Source organism: Sus scrofa, chromosome 1, assembly GCF_054392235.1.
Source record: "Sus scrofa isolate SSC_HxYL_T2T_F1_AM1 chromosome 1, Sscrofa_HxYL_maternal_Yorkshire_Landrace_v2.0, whole genome shotgun sequence".
NCBI lineage: Eukaryota > Metazoa > Chordata > Mammalia > Artiodactyla > Suidae > Sus > Sus scrofa.
The window spans coordinates 128,749,474-128,767,020 of NC_139383.1; the positions used below are offsets into that span (position 1 = coordinate 128,749,474).

A 17,547-nucleotide genomic window follows, 5' to 3' on the forward strand; every position below is an offset into this window, starting at 1 on the left:
ATTCACACTTTCTCCCCCTTCCCCAACAACTGTTCATTTTGTTTGTCTTTCTCTCTCCCTCTGTTTCTCCCACATATCACACATAACACACACAACACACACTCATGCACATAATGGCTAAACTGGAAAAAAAAAGTTGTTGATTTAAAACAGATAATAGAAAAACTCAGGGAAAGTTAAACTTACATGTGAATAGTACTTTTCCTTATTCTCAAAAGTGTGTAGCTTAAGAATATCCTGCTTGGGGCAGGTCAGTAAATATAATTGCATTGGTAAAGAGCAGGCAGCTGCTATGAGGAGCCATGCCCAGTTGTTCTGGATGGCCCTGAGCTGCTCTCTTAATGGAAAACAGACCTACCAACAAACCAAACCGCTGTTACTGTTAACCAGAGGCATCACCATGCAAGCTTCAGAGTCAGCCAGACACATAATAACTGTGTGACTTTGCACAAGGAGCTTAACCTCTTTGAACCTGGCTTATTAACTGTTAGGGTATGTCATGCCCTCCTTAGAAACCATTTTCAAGGATTGAATGAAAAAACAGTGCTGAGTACTTGGCATAGGGCCTGCAGAGTGGGTTTTTTTTTTTTTTTTTTTTTTTTTTTCGGTCTTTTTGCCTTTTCTAGGGCTGCTCCTGCAGCATATGGAGATTCCCAGGCTAGGGGTCCAATTGGAGCTGTAGCCACCGGCCTACACCAGAGCCACAGCAACGTGGGATCCAAGCCGCGTCTGAGCCCTACATCACAGCTCACAGCAAGGCCAGATCCTTAACCCACTGAGCAAGGCCAGGGATCAAACCCGCAACCTCATGGTTCCTAGTCGGATTTGTTAACAACCGCTCCACAATGGGAACTCCCAGAGTGGGTTCTTGATAAGGGATGGCTGGGTCATGTTGTGTTGCTGGTCCAGGACCAGGTATGAAAAGGAAGGCAGCCTGGGAAGATGGAAAAGAAACAAGCCTGCTGGGTGACCTTGCTCAAGTCATTTTCCCAAGCTATGAAATGAAAGTGAAGGTACATAGAACAGGTGGTAATAAAGTCCCTTAATGCTCTGACATTTGAAAGGCCCGCAAGGCATGCTGACTTTGCCTTCATTCTTCTCAGGCAGCTACTTTAGGAATACACACTGGTGAAATTGAGCAGAAGAGAGGCCATCCTGGGCCAGTTCCTTAGCCCAGGCTGAGGATAATAGAAGTAGGCAGCCCTGCAGTAGGGAATGTGAGCCCTTGGGAACACTGGAGGCTGCAGACAGGAGTCAGCTGCATAGGAGGCCTGTCTTAGAGAGACCATCACCCACATGGTCTCCTTTAGACACTTCTCACCAAATATGTCAACTTTCTTCTCTTTTCTTTTTTTTTGGCATATGGAGGTTCCCAGGCTAAGGGTCAAATCAGAGCTGTAGCCCCTGGCCTACACCACAGCCACAGCAATACTACATCTGAGCTGCATCTGTGACCTACACCACAGCTTGCAGCAACGCCAGATCCTTAACCTGCTGAGTGAGGCCAGGGTTTGAACCCACATCCTCATGGATGCTAGTCAGATTTGTTTCTGCTGAGCCATGACCGGAACTCCAAGTATGTCAGCTTTGAACAGAGATTCAGCAACCTTAGAACTTCAAGGGGTCTTCAATCATTGTGTCATTTTAGCAACAGAATTCTATTTCCAAATGGAAACTTTGATGGCACCCAACTTCTAAACCACATTTAAGTAGAGCCCCTGTGGTATAATTGAGTTGGGGTGCCTGGGTCCCTGACCAGGTAGCTTCCCTGTCAGCCCTGTTTGAGGCCTCTGCAACTCTGAGGACCCCTGATCTGGTCCAGCCAGTCTTTTCACAGATGAGAGAAGGGAGGTCCAGAGAGGGCAAGTGACAAACCCTAAGGCACACAGCCAAATATCTGATGGTGTGGCTCCCAAAAGTCAGCCATAAAGATGATTTTCTCATTGATGTACATAAATTTGTTTTTCAGAGTGTCAGGGATCACTCCAAAGAGGGGTAGAAAAGAAAGGACAGTGATTCAGCAGAAGCACCAAAAATCTTTTATTTCCAGAACTTTAAATTCATCTTTATCCACAGGAGCTGGATTATTCTGTTGATCCAGAATCTTTGCCTCCACTTCGTAATCCTGACATCCTGGTGGGTGAGAATGACCTCACAGCCCTCAGCTATCTCCACGAGCCTGCAGTGCTTCACAATCTCAGAATCCGATTTGCAGAATCCAAACTCATTTACACCTACAGTGGTAAGGAGAGCAATTCTAAGAAAGAAGGAATGACCCTGAAACTTCATGCTTGCTCTCTAGAGCTTTCTGATTACATTTTATATTGTGTTTATATTAGTAATGTTGACTTCTATCAAAATGTATAATCACACCTAAACATTTGCCCAGATTTCTATCTAAAAGGTCCAGACATTTGATCTTAGAGGGTTTGTTATAAAAGGAACTATCTAGGCAGGGAGAATCTTCAACAAAAATTGAAATTTGACTACCAAGACAAACATACATGAAAAAAGCTCGTATTTGAGTTTCTCATTGGATTTGATAAGTTTATTACTTATTTTGGGCAATGATATTATCATTACGTTTACATTGAGAATTGTGAGAGTCTCTCAGTTTTAGGGCATTGCCACGTATCATGTCCTCTAATCCTCAGAGTAGCCTAGAAATGTAGGTGACATGATCTGGGAGCTGAGATTTAAAGCACTAAGTGAACTGCCCAATGGCATACAGAAGGTTTAATAAGTGGCAGAGCTGAGGCTTCTCCAAAGAACCTGGAGAAAGAGGTGACAGTAAGAATCACATCTATTTATTTATTTTTATTTATTTATTTATTTGCTTTTTCTAGGGCTGCACCCATGGCATATGGAGGTTCCTAGGCTAGGGGTCAAATAGGAGCTGCAGCTGCTGGCCTACTGCAGAGCCACAGCAATGCCAGATCCAAGCCATGTCTGCGACCTACACCACAGCTCACAGCAACATTGGATCTTTAACCCACTGAGCAAGGCCAAGGATAGAGCCCACAACCTCATGGTTCCTAGCCGGATTCGTTAACCGCTGAGCCACGATGGGAACTCCAGAATCTCACCATTTTGTTTACCGTCTTTCCCCAGGAATCATCTTGGTGGCCATGAATCCTTACAAGCAGTTGCCGATATATGGAGATGCCATCATCCATGCCTACAGTGGGCAGAATATGGGTGATATGGACCCACACATATTTGCTGTGGCAGAAGAGGCCTACAAGCAGATGGCCAGGTAGCCTCCTGCCAGGCGGGGCTTCCTCTTATTCACCCCACACTACTACCTCTTTTGGGCCCTCACAGTGGTAGGGAGACCATCAATCAGACCAGAGCGGGTGTGTGGTAGAGCAGACTGCTTTACCAAGTAGCAAATGACTGTTATATAAAACTGCCCTGTCTAAGCCAAGTTTCCTAGTTTTGCCCCTTCTAGGTAATCAAGTCTGTCTTGCCAATCTGGGAATAGCAGATGCTTCTCTTGCAGTGTGTTTGGTTGGAAGAAAATTGATTTATTCTCCACTGTGAGATATTTAAGTTTTTTCACCCATCCAAGGCAGCAGACTCTAATGATATATGAAGACAGGTTTCATCTGTAGGAGATCTTGGACTTCATTCTAATTTTTCCACTTGTTTTTTATATGGCCTGTGGAGTTCTTGTTTAGCTAGCAAACACTTTTTACTAGATTCCTGTGGGCCAGGCACCATGCACACCCTCCCACACATCATCTTGAATGCCCTCAGAAGAGCCTGTGATGAGGCAGTCAGATGACAGATTTGAAGCCATCCATCCAAGGTAACCCAGCAAGAGAAAGGCAGAGCTGGGATTTGTGCTCAGATTTTTTGACTCCATATGTAATTTGTTTTCCCCATAACTATCTTATTTTGGCTTCAACATCCTCATCTGTGAAATGATCTTTGTAGATCCTTACAGCTTGCAAAAGAATTTTCACTGTGGTCTCCTTTAGTCTTGCAACACCTCTGTGAAATTGATGGAGCCACCTTCATTACCCTTACTTCACAGATCAAGACCTGAGACACAGGAACTAAATCTGCTACTATTTATTATTTATTTATTTTATTTATTTAGTCTTTTTTGTCCTTTTTAAGGCCATACCCATGGCACATGGAGGTTCCCAGGCTAGGGGTCCAGTCGGAGCTGTTGCTGCTGGCCTACGCCAGAGCCACAGCAATGCCAGATCCAAGCCATGTCTGCAGCCTACACCACAGCTCATGGCAACTCCGGATCCTTAACCCACTAAGCAAGGCCAGGGATCAAACCCGCAACCTCATGGTTCCCAGTTGGATTTGTTTCCACTGTGCCATGACAGGAACTCCTGCTACTATTTATTGCATAACCCTGGACACAGCCCTACCTGAACTCCCTCAACTTCAGGGTCTTGCTCACTGTTTACTGCGTAACCCTGGACATAGCCTCTGATCTTCCTCAGCCTCAGAGTCCTAATCTGTGAGCTATGTGCTCAGAGAGTATCTATTACAAGTTCTACTGCTCATAACCAGGAAAAAATAATAGTGGTTTAAATAAGAAGAAATGCATGATTTCTCTCCTACAGAGAATTCTGATGGGCAGTCCAGAGCTAACACAGCATTTCTACCATGTCCTCAGATATCAATGTCTTTCAGCTTCCCGATCCTTGGGGCAGGACCCTCATCCTTAGGACAAAGCTAGTGCTCAGCCCTCTTCTCTCTTTTCTAGACTGCAGAGTATTCCAAAGGAAGGAACACTGCTGGTTGAGGAGACCTCCCAGAAGCCCCACAGAACACTTCTGCTCCCAGCTCATTGGCCAGGACCTCCTCATATGACCATGCCTAGCTGCCAGGAAGGCTGGGATATGTAGTCTTTCATATGGGTAGCAACATGCCCATTAACAATTGGAGCTTAGTTCCTAAGAAGCAAGGAAAGAATAGATGTTGGGTATAAAATTATTAATTAATAACTAGTAACCTGGGACACCAGGAGCCCCACGTCCTCAAGCTTAGCAGGTGCCCTTCATGCCTCAATGGGTTAGGCCACAAGGGACTCTGACTCCCTCTCCTTTACAAATAAATGCATTAGAGGCTGGGAGCCAAGCCAGGTTCTGCTCTTGAGAACACCAGCTGGACCTGGATCTGCCCTGTGCCTGTGACAAATGTTGTAAAATCTCCCTTTCCTGAGCCCTGGTGGTAGTGTAGAGGCTTATGAGCAGAGGGCAGTCAAGCCTCATCATGCCAGAAAATAAAAGGTTTTGGAGCTTCTGAAAAAAAAATTGCCACTTTGTGGTTCCCATTGCAGCTTGACTGGTACCCATGAAGACACGGTTTTGATCCCTGGCCTCATTCAGTGGGTTAAGGATCTGGCATTGCCATGAGCTGTGGTGTAGGCCTGTAGCTACAGCTCCAATCAGCCCCTAGCCTGGGGACTTTCATATCACACAGGTGCAGTTCTAAAAGGAAAAAAAAAATTGCCAATTATTTTGGCTTCTGCCACAGCAAGATTCCTTACAACGCCAAAACATCCATGGTTCTAGTATTTCCCTGGCCCCTGCAGGTCTCCAGGACATCTGCAAGATTAGGGTGTGACTCAGAGCCTGATAGGCCAGGGCTGCTGCCGCAGTATGAGCTCATTGGAGATGTGGGGCTGAGCCAGGTTCAAGGTCGAAGAGCCAGTTTTCTCTGGAGATATGTCTAACTGTATTAGAACCAAACATAAGGCAGGTCTTTGTTGGACTTGCTGAGGCTGGACTGGAATTCAGGAGAGCCTCTCTTTAATAACCCCAGTCCTGCTCTACGTGGCTGAGAGACCCTGGAGGATTATTCACCCCCTCAGCATCTTTGCTTCCCTTCTAGGACCAGGTCTTCTCAGTGTTCATAAGGAGGCTGTGTGTTCTGTGCCTCACTGAGTCAGTTTGACTCATCTGTAAAATGGATATATAGTATGTGACATAGGATTTTTCTGAGGCTTAAATGAGAATCCTTGTATTCACTGAGTACCCGCCACATAAGTGGTGCTAGGATGGCACTATAATAAGCTTCTACAATCATAATCTTATGACATGAAAAGTTAAATGCATTTTTTAGGATATCTAAATTTTGTAACAGAGCATGTTGGCTTATGGAGCACACATGTTCCCAAGCATATTTCAAGTAATTTCTCTCCAAATAATGTCTTTAAAGTGTTTTTATATTTAAGTGGGGATATGCAGAAAGGCATTGACATAGGCCTGAGACTCTTGTGCTTAAGAGATCTGCTTGCAGCTTTGGCCTGTGAAGAGCCTCTGGGACCTTGGATTTCTGGGAGGTTCTCACGTTTTCCTAATTGATGAGAGGGGTCCATTGCACCTAAACGGTTTGTGTGAACAGTGTCGTTCATGCTGAACACTTGCTTTCCTTCTGGGCGTCTGGAATTTGGATGTGTGATAGCAGAGGATGCCTATGTGACCAGATCCTAGTAAAAACCCTGGACTGTGAGTCTCTTTTAGCTCCCCTGGTAGACAGTGTTTCCTGTGTATTGTTATAATCCATTGTTATAGAAAGTAAATGTGTGGCTCCACTGGGCGAGGACTCTTGGAAGTTTACACCTGGCTTCCTCTGGACTTGATCCCACGTGCCTTTTCCCTTTGCTGATTTGCTTTGTACCCTCTTGGTATAATCAGTCTTAGCCATGAGTAGAAATATGCGCTGAGTCCTGTGAGTCCTCCTTGTGGATCAGTGATTGATTTGGTACTGGTCTGGCAGACTCTTAATACAGGAGATATTGCAGGAAACAAAGTTGTGTGTTCAGCAGGGTCACAGAGAAAAAGACTGGAAGGAAATTCACTGGTATGTTTAAAAATAGTTACTCTAGAGTGATGAAACAAAGTCCCTTCTTCTGACTTATCTGCATTTTTTGTAATGAATGTAATTTGCCTTTTTAATAGGAAGAAAACAATATTTTAAAAAAATCTTTGTATTTATTTGCTTTAGAAACAATAAAAATCAGTCAATAATTGTAAGCGGGGAGTCAGGAGCTGGAAAGACAGTATCTGCTCGCTATGCCATGAGATACTTTGCCACCGTCAGCAAGTCCAGCAGTAATGCTCATGTGGAAGACAAGGTTCTGGCATCAAACCCCATAACTGAGGTGTGTACCCCATGAGGGTGGGGGTGGGGTCAGAGGCAACAGCATATGTAAAAATAAGTGGGCTGATTTGTGTGTACAGGCATACCTTGTTTCATTACTCTTTGCTTTATTGTGCCTCACAGAGATTGCTTTTTTTTTTTTTTAACAAATATAAGATTTACGGCAACCCCGCATTGAGCAAGTCTATCAGTGCATTTTTTTTCCAAAAGACTTTATGTCTGTGTCAGGTTTTGGTAACTCCTGCGATATTTCAAACCTGCCACCAGGAAAAAGGTATGACTCACTGAGGGGCCAGATGATAGAATATTTTAGCAATGAATTATTTTTTGGTAAAGGTGTGTACATTGATTTTTTAGAATAATGCTATTTCACACTTGCTAGACTACAGTATAGTGTAAACATAACTTTTATATGAACTGGGAATCAAAAAAATTCATGTGATTTGCTTTATTGTGACATTCACTTTATTTTTATTTTTATTTTTATTTATATAATGATTTTTTTTCCCATTATAGGTGGTTTACACTGTTCTGTCAATTTTCCACTGTATAGCATGGTGACCCAGTTACACATACATGTATACATTCTTTTCTCTCACATTATCATGCCCCATCATAAGTGATCACACATAGTTCCCAGTGCTACACAGCAGAATCTCATTGCTAATCCATTCCAAAGGCAATAGTCTGCATCTATTAACCCCAAGCACCCCATCCATCCCAATCCCTCCTCCTCCCCTTTGGCAACCACAGTCTATTCTCCATGTCCATGATTTTCTTTTCTGTGGAAAGGTTCATTTGTGTCGTGTATTAGATTCCAGATATAAGTGGAATATCATATGGTATTTGTCTTTCTCTTTCTGACTTACTTCACTCAGGATGAGAGTCTCTAGTTCCATCCATGTTGCTGCAAGTGTAATTATTTTGTTCTTTTTTATGACTGAGTAGTATTCCATTGTGTATATATATCACATCTTAATCCAGTCATCTGATGGACATTTAGGTTGTTTCCATATCTTGGCTATTGTGAAGAGTGATGCAATGAACATGTGGGTGCATGTGTCTTTTTTGAGGAAAGTTTTGTTCAGATGTATGCCCAAGAGTGGAATTGCTGGGTCATATGGTAGTTCTATGTATAGATTTCTAAGGTACCTCCATACTGGTCTCCATAGTGGTTGTACCAGCTTACATTCCCATCAACAGTGCAGGAGGATTCCCTTTCCTCCACACCCCCTCCAGCATTTGTTATTTGTGGACTTATTAATGATGGCCATTCTGACTGGTGTGAGGTAGTATCTCGTGGTAATTTTGATTTGCATTTCTCTAATAATCAGGGATGTTGAGCATTTTTTCATGTGCTTGTAAACAGCCATCTGTACATCTTCCTTGGAGAAATGTCTATTTAGGTCTTTTGCCCATTTTTCTATTGGGTTGTTGGCTTTTTTTGCTGTTGAGTTGTATAAATTGTTTGTATATTTTAGAGATTAAGCCCTTGTCCATTGCCTCATTTGAAACTATTTTCTCACATTCTGTGAGTTGTCTTTTTGTTTTCTTTTTAGTTTCCTTTGTTGTGCAAAAGCTTTTCAGTTTGATTAGGTCCCATGGGTTTATTTTGGCTTTTATTGCTATTGCTTTGGGAGACTGACCTGAGAAAACATTTGTAAGGTTTAGAATGTTTTGCCTATGTTCTCTTCCAGGAGTTTGATGGTGTCTTGTCTTAAGTTTAATTCTTTCAGCCATTTTAAGTTTATTTTTGTGCATGGTGGGAGGGTTTGTTCTAGTTTCATTGATTTGCATGCAGCTGTCCAGGTTTCCCAGCACCAGTTGCTGAAAAGACTGTCTTTTTCGCATTTTATGTTCTTGCCTCCTTTGTCCAAGATTAATTGACCCTAGGTGTCTGGGTTTATTTCTGGGTTCTCTCTTCTGTTCCAATGGTCTGTCTGTCTGTTTTGGTAACCGTTCCACACTGTCTTGATTACTGTGGCTTTGTAATATTGCCTAAAGTCTGGGAGAGGTATGCCTCCTGCTTGGTTTTTGTTCCTCAGAATTGCTTTGGCAATTCTGGGTCCTCTGTGGTTCCACATAAATTTTTGGATTGTTTGTTCTAGTTCTGTGAAAAATGTTATGGGTAATCTGATAGGGATTGCATTGAATCTGTAGATTGCTTTGGGTAGTATGGCCGTTTTTACAATATTAATCTTTCCATTTCTTTACATCTTCTTTAATTTCCTTGATGTATGTTTTATAGTTCTTGGCATATAAGTCTTTCACCTCCTTGGTCAGGTATATTCCCAGGTATTTAATTTTTTGGGGTGCAATTTTAAAAGGTATTATACTTTCATATATTCCTATTCCAATATTTCATTGTCAGTATACAGAAATGTGACTGATTTCTGAATGTTGATCATATATCCTGCTACTTTGCTGAAATTGTTGATCAGTTCAAGTAGTTTTTGGGTTGAATCCTTAGGGTTTTCTATATATAGTATCATGTCATCTGCATACATTGACAGTTTTACTTCTTCTCTTCCATTTTAGATGCCTTTTATTTCTTTTGTCTGATTGCTGTGGCTAGGACTTCCAATACTATGTTGAATAGCAGTGGTGAGAGTGGGAATCCCTGTCTTGTTCCAGGTTGTAGTGGGAAGGCTTTCAGTTTTTCTCCATTGAATATTATATTTGCTGTGGGTTTGTCATAAATGGCTTTTATTATGTTAAGGAATGTTTCCTCTATACCCACTTTGGTAAGAGTTTTTAATCATGAATAGATGTTGGACTTTGTCAAATGCTTTTTCTGTATCTATTGAGATGATCATGTGTTTTTTTGACTTTTCTTTTGTTAATGTGGTGTATGACGTTGATTGATTTGCGTATGTTGAACCATCCTTGTGCACCTGGGATGAATCCCACCTGGTCGTGGTGTGTGATCTTTTTGATAGGCTGTTGGATTCAATTAGCTAAACTTTCGTTGAGAATTTTTGCATCTCTGTTCATCAAAGATACTGGCCTAGAGTCTTCTTTTTTGGTGGTGTCTTTGTCTGGTTTTGGAATTAGGGTGCTGGTGACATCATAGAATGTCTTTGGGAGTGGTCCTTCTTCTTCAACCTTTTGAAAAAGTTTAAGGAGGATGGGTATAAGTTCCTCCTTGTATGTTTGGTAGATTTCTCCTGTGAAGCCATCTGGTCTTGGACTTTTATTTGTAGGGAGTGTTTTTATGACATATTCAATTTCATTTCTAGTGATTGGTCTGTTCAGTTGATCTGTTTGTTCTTGATTCAGTTTTGGCAGGCTGTAAGTCTCTAGAAAGTTGTCCATTTCTTCTAGGTTGTCAAATTTGTTGGCATACAATTGTTCATAGTATTCTCTCATGTTTTTTTGTATTTCTGTAGTATCCGTTTTGACTTGTCCTTTTTCATTTCTTATTTTGTTTATTGGGTTTTTTCTTTTCTTTTCTTGGTGAGTCTGGCCAGAGGCTTGCCAATTTATTTTAGCTTTTCAAAGAACCAGCTCTTCGTTTTATTGATTTTTTCTCTTTTTTGAATCTCTATTTTATTGATTTCCTCTTTGATCTTTATGATTTCCTTCCTTCTGCTGATGTTAGGTATTTCTTGTTCTTCTTTTTCTAATTCATTTAGGTAATGAGTTAAGTTGTCAATTTGAGATTTTTCATCTTTTTTGAGGAAGGCCTGTATTGCTGTGAATTTCCCTCTGAGCACTGCTTTTGTGTCATCCCATAGATTCTGAGTGGTTCTGTCTTCATTATCATTTGTCTGAAGGTATTTTTAATTTCCTTCTTGATTTCCTCATTGACTCATCGGTTTTTTAGTAGCATGTTGTTTAGTCTCCATGTTGTAAGTTTTTTCTCATTTCTTTTCTTGTGGTAGATTTCTACTTTCATGTCACTGTGGGCAGGGAAGATACTTGAATTAATTTCTATACTTTTAAATTTGTTGAGGTTAGTTTTGTACCCCAGTATGTGATCAATTCTTGAGAATGTTCCATGTGCATTTGAGAAGAATGTTTATTCTGATTTTTTAGGATGTAATGTCCTGAAAATGTCTATTAAGTCTAATTTTTCTGTTGTGTCACTTAGGATGTCTGTTGCCTTATTTATTTTCTGTCTAGAGGATCTGTCCAGTGATGTGAGTGGGGTTTTAAAGTCTCCTACTATGATTGTATTCCCATCAATTTCTCCTTTTATATCTGTTAGTATTTGTTGTAGGTATCTGGGTGCTCCTATATTAGGGGCATAGATATTGACTTTGTAATATCCTCTTCTTGAATGGATCCTTTAACCATGAAATAGTGTCCTTCTTTGTCTTTCTTTATGGCCTTCATTTTAAAGTCTATTTTGTCTGATATGAGTATTGCAACTCCTGCTTTCCTGTCTTGACCACTGGCATGAAATATCTTTTCCCATCCCCTCACTTTCAATCTATATGTATCCTTTGATCTAAGGTGAGTTTCTTATAGGCAGCCTATTGAAAGTTTTTGAATTTTCATCCAATCTGCCACTCTATGTCTTTGGATTGGAGCGTTCAGTCCATTGACATTTAAGGTGATTGTTGATAGATATGTATTTATTGCCATTTTAAACCTTGTTTTCCAGTTGATTCTTTGTTTCTCTTTTCTTCTTTTTTTTTGGTTGGAAGATTTCCATTAATTTAATGCTTGAGTGCGTTTCAGATTTTGTGAATGTAATGTTCAGTTTTGATTTGTGGTTGCCCTGTTTTTTAAGTATGTTAACCCCTTCCTATACCTGCTTACTTTAGCCTGATAGTCATATAGGCCCAAAAACATCATTAAAATAAAAAAATCTATACTTTCTTACTTTCCTTCCTCACACTGTATGATTTTGATGTGTATTTTTTTTAACATCATCATGTTCAGACCTGTATGCTTGCTTATTTAAGTGATTGCTTTCCAATTGTGGTTTTTCCATCGTAATTATTCTTAATTTTTGTTTTGTAATTTAGAGAAGCCCTTTCAGTATTTCTTTTAGAATGGGTTTCATATTGCTATACTATTTAAGCTTTTGTTTGTTGGAGAAATTCTGTATTTCCCCTTCTAATTTATTTATTTTTATTTTTTATTACTAATGCTCAATGATTTTATTACACTTATAGTTGTACAGTGATCATCACAGTCCAATTTTATAGGATTTCCATCCCACACCCCCAGCGCATCCCCCCCGGCCCAAACTGTCTCCTTTGGAAACCATAAGTTTTTTCAAAGTATGTGTGTCATTATCTCTTCTGCAAAGAAATTCATTGTGTGCTTTTTTCAGGTTCCACATGTCAGTGAAAGCATTTGATGTTGGTGTCTCATTGTTTGACTGACTTCACCTAGCATGATAATTTCTAGGTCCATCCATGTTTATAAAAATGCTGTATTTCGTTACTTTTAATGGCTGAGTAATATTCCATTGTGTATATGTACCACATCTTCTGGATCCACTCCTCTGTTGATGGACATTGTGGTTGTTTCCATGTCTTGGCTATTGGAAATAGTGCTGCAATGAACATCGGAGTACATGTGTCTTTGTGAGTCATGGTTTTCTCTGGATAGATGCCCAGGTGTGGGATTGCTGGATCAAATGGTAGTTCCATTTTTATTTTTCTGAGGTATCTCCATTCTGTTTTCCACAGTGGTTAAACCAATCTACAATCCCACCAACAGTGTACTAGGGTTCCTTTTTCTCCACACACTCTCCAGCACATATTGTTTGTAGACTTTTTGATGATGACCATTCTGGCTGGTGCAAAGTGGTACCTCATGGTGGTTTTGATTTGCATTTCTCTAATGATGAGTGATGTTGAACATCTTTTCTTGTGTTTTTTGGCCATCTGTATGTCTTTGGAGAACTGTCTGTTTAGATCATCTGCCCATTTTTGGATGAGGTTATTTGTTTTTTTGGTATTGAACGGTAGGAGGTGTTTATGAATTTTGGAGATTAATCCTTTGTCAGTTGATTCATTTGCAAATATTTTCTTCCATTCTGTGGCTTGTCTTTTAGTTTTGTTTAAGGTTTCCTTTGCTGTGCAGAAACTTTTAAGTTTGATCAGGTCCACTTTGTTTATTTTTGTTTTTACTGTCATTACTCTAAGAGGTGGATCTGAGAAGATGTTGCTGTGGTTTATGTCAGAGAGTGTTTGGCCTATGTTTTCCTCTAAGAGTTTTATAGTGTCTGGTCTTATATCTAGATCTTTAATCCATTTTGAGTTTATTTTTCAGTATGGTATTAGGGAGTGTTCTAATTTCATTCTTTTCCGTGTAGCTATCGAGTTTTCCCAGCACCACTTATTGAAGAGGCTGTCTTTTTTCCATTGTATATTCTTGCCTCCTTTGTCATAGATTAGTTGGCTGTAGGTACATGGGTTTAATTCTGGACTTTCTATCCTATTAGACTGATCTATGTTTCTATCTTTGTGCCAGTACCATACGGATTTGATAACTGTTGCTTTGTAGTATAGTCTGAAGTCCAGGAGCCTGATTCCTCCTGCTCCATTTTTCTTTTTCAGGATGTCTTTGGCTATTCTGGGTCTGTTGTGCTTCCAAACAAACTTTAAAATATTTTGCTTGAGTTCTGTGAAAAATGTCCTTGGTAATTTGATAGGGATTGCATGGAATCTGTATATTGCCTTCCATAGTATAATCCTTTTGATAATATTGACTTTTCCAATCCAATAACATGGTATGTCTTTCCATGTATTTGTGTCATCTTTCATTTCTTTCATCAGTGTCTTAGAGTTTTCAGAGTACAGGGCTTTTGTCGCTTTAGGTAGGTTTACTCCTAGGTATTTTATTCCTTTGGATGTGATGGTAAATGGGATTGCTTCCCTAATTTCTCTTTCTGATCTTTCATTGTTAGTATGTAGAAATGCTGTCAATTTCTGTGTATTAATTTTGTATCCTGTGACTTGGCCGAATTCCTGGATGAACTCTAACAGTTTTCTGGTAGAGTCTTTAGGATTCTCTAGGTAAAGTACCATGTCATCTGCAAATAGTGATAGTTTTACTTCTTCCTATCCACTTTGGATTCCTTTTATCTCTTTTACTTCTCTGATTACTGTGGCTAGGACTTCCAAAACTATGCTGAGTTGTAGTGGTGAGAGCAGACATCCTTGTCCTGTTCCTGATCTCAGCAGGAATTCTTTCAGCTTTTCACCATTGAGAATGATGTTCGCTGTGGGTTTGGCACATATGGCCTTTATTATGTTGAGGTAGGTTCCCTCTGTGCCCACTTTCTGAAGGGTTTTTATCAGAAATGGTGTTGGATTTTTTCAAAGGCTTTTTCTGCATCTATTGAGAGGATCAAATGGTTTTTATTCTTCAGTTTGTTAATGTGGTACATCACACTGATTGATTTGCAGATATTGAAAAATCCTTGCATCCCTGGGATAAATCCCACTTGATCATGATGTACAATCCTTTTAATGTATTGTTGGATGTGGTTTGCTAGTAGTTTATTGAGGATTTTTGCATCAATGTTCATCAGTTAAATTGGCCTGTGGTTTTTTTTTGTGGTATCTTTGTCTGGTTTTGGTATTAGGGTGGTGGTGGCCTCATAGAATGAGTTTGGGAGTATCCCTTCCTCTGCAATTTTTTGAAATAGTTTCAGAAGGAGACGTGTTAGCTCTTCTCTAAATGATTGATGGAATTCGCCTGTGAAGCCATCTGATCCTGGACTTTTGTTTGTTGGAAGTTTTTTAATCACTATTTGAATTTCAGTATTTGTGATTGGTCCGTTCATCTTTTCTATGTCATCTTGGTTTAGTCTTGGAAGATTGTACCTAAGACTTTGTCCATTTCTTCTAGGTTTTCCATTTTATTGGCATATAGTTGCATGAAGTAGTCTCTTATGATCCTCTGTATTTCTGTGATGTCCATTGTTACTTCTCCTTTTTCATTTCTAATTTTATTGATTTGAGTCCTCTTTTTTTCGTGATAAGTCTGGCTAAGGGTTTATCAATTTTGTTGATCTTTTCAAAGAACCAGCTTTTTGTTTCGTTGATCTCTTCTATTGTTTTCTTCGTTTCTATTTCATTGATTTCTGTTCTGATCTTTATGATTTCTTTCCTTCTGCTAACTTTAGGTCTTGGCCATTCTCTCTCTAGCTGCTTTAGATGTAAAGTTAGGTTCTTCATTTGAGCTTTTTCTTGTTTCCAGAGGTGGGATTGTATTACTATAAACTTTCCTCTTAGAATGGCTTTTGCTGCATCCGTAGATTTTGGAGTGTCATATCTTTGTTGTCATTTGCTTCTAGGTATTTTTAAATTTCCTCTTTTATTTCTTCAGTGATCCATTTGTTGTTTAGTAGCATGTTGAGTGTCCACATGTTTGTGTTTTTTGCATTTTTTTCTTGTTGCTTTCCAGTCATATAGCATTGTGTTGGAAAAGATGCTTGATATAATTTCAATTTTCTTAAAGTTATCAAGGTTTGATTTGTAGCCCAGGATGTGCTCAATCATAGAGAATGTTCCATGTGCACTTGAGAAGAATGTGTACTCTGTTGGTTTTGGATGGAATGTCCTATAAATATCTATTAAGTCCATCTGGTCTAATGCTTCATTCAGGGCCTGTGTTTCCTTGTTGATTTTCTGTCAGAATCATCTGTCTATTGCTGTAAGGGGAGTGTTAAAGTTCCCCACTATGACTGTGCTATTGTTGATTTCTCCTCTTCGGGTTGTTAGCAGTTGCCTCATATATTGTGGTGAACCGATATTGGGTGCGTAGATATTTAAAATTGTTCTCTCTTCTTCTTGGCTTGATCCTTTGATTATTATGTAGTGACCTTCCTTGTCCCTTAAAATATTCTTCATTTTATAGTCTATTTTGTGTGATATGAGTATTGCTACTCCAGCTTTCTTTTGATTCCTGTTTGCATGGAATAGTTTCTGCCATCCACTCACTTTTGATTTGTATGCGTCCCTAGAAGTGAAGTGGGTCTCTTGAAGACAGCATATATATGGATCTTGTTTTTGTATCCATTCAGCCAGTCTATGTCTTTTGGTTGGGGCACTTAATCCATCAACATTTAAGGTAATTATTGATATGTATGTTCTTATTGCCATTTTATTAACTGCTTTGGATTTGTTTTTGTTGCTCTTTTTTCTTCCCTTCTCTTGTTCTCTCCTCGTGTGGTTTGATGACACTCTTTAGTGTTGTATTTGACTTGATTTTTCTTATTTGTTTGTGTATCAATTGTAGATTTTTGGTTTATAGTTAGTTACTCTGAAGTTTAGATAAGGGTTTATATATATACGAGATTGTTTTAAGTTGTTGGGCTCTTAATTGCAAGTGCATCTCCAGCGTCCTGCATTATACCCTCCTCTTCTCATGATTTCTGATCTTGGTAGCATAATTGTGTGCGGATGATTTTTTATCTTTGCTGTATATATACCTTTACTGGTGAGCCTTGTCATTTGCGGTATTTTTGTTTCCGGTTGCTGCCTTTTCTTTTCAGTCTAGAGCAGTTCCTTTAGTATTTGCTGTAAGGATGGTTTAGTGTTGCTGAATTCTCTTAGCTTTTTCTTATCTGTGAAGCTTTTGATTTCTCCTTGAAATCTGAATGAGAGCCTTGCTGGGTAAAGGAATCTTGGTTGGAGGTTTTTTCCTTTCATTCTGTTAAGTATATTATGCCACTCCCTTCTGGCCTGCAGAGTTTCTGCTGAAAAATCTGCCAGTAACCTTATTGGGGTTCCCTTGTATGTCATTTGTTTCTTTTCCCTAGCTTCTTTCAGTATTTTCTCTTTTTCTTTAACTTTGGTCAGTTTGATTAATATGTGTCTTGGGGTGTTCCTCCTTGGGTTTATTTTATATGGTACTCGTTGCCCTTCCTGGATTTGAGTGAGTGGTTCATTTCCCATGTTAGGCAAGTTTTCAGCTATTATCTCTTGGAATACTTTTTCTGTCCCTTTCTCTCTTCTCCTTCTGACACCCCTATAATACGGATGTTGGTGCATTTAATGTTGTCCCAGAGTTCTCTGAGACTCTCTTCATTTGTTTTCAATCTTTTTCTCTTTTCTGTTCCACATCCATGATTTCCACTGATCTGCCCTCCATCTCTCTTATTCATTCTTCTGCCTCCTTATTCTTCTATTGGTTGCTTCTAGTGAATTTTTTATTTCCGTTATTGTATTTTGCATCCCTTCTTGTTTAAGTTTTATATCTTGCATCTCTTTGCTCAGTGGTTCCTGTAAATTATCCATCTTTGCCTCCAGTTTATTTCCAGTGTCTTGTATCATCTTCAGTGTCATTAGCTTGTTGTCTTTTTCCTGGAGGCTGATAATCTCTAGATCACTTAGCTGTTTTTCTGGGTTTTTTTCTTCTCCTTCATCTGAGTTATAGTTCTCTGTCTTTTCATTTTTACAGGTTTTTGCTGTGGTGAACTTTTTACAGACAATAGAGTTG

General features: G+C 39.6%; 1 protein-coding gene across 2 annotated transcripts in view; it reads left to right on the forward strand.

The window, feature by feature from the left end:
- Positions 1 to 17,547, forward strand: part of MYO5C (myosin VC) — a 129,143-nt gene that overhangs the window by 18,986 nt on the left and 92,610 nt on the right. For both annotated transcript variants that reach the window (XM_005659597.4, XM_021095283.2), the window contains exons 3-5: positions 2,077 to 2,242; positions 3,112 to 3,256; positions 6,979 to 7,135. In XM_005659597.4, the coding sequence (XP_005659654.2) occupies positions 2,077 to 2,242; positions 3,112 to 3,256; positions 6,979 to 7,135 (468 nt within the window). The remainder of the gene's footprint in view (positions 1 to 2,076; positions 2,243 to 3,111; positions 3,257 to 6,978; positions 7,136 to 17,547) is intronic.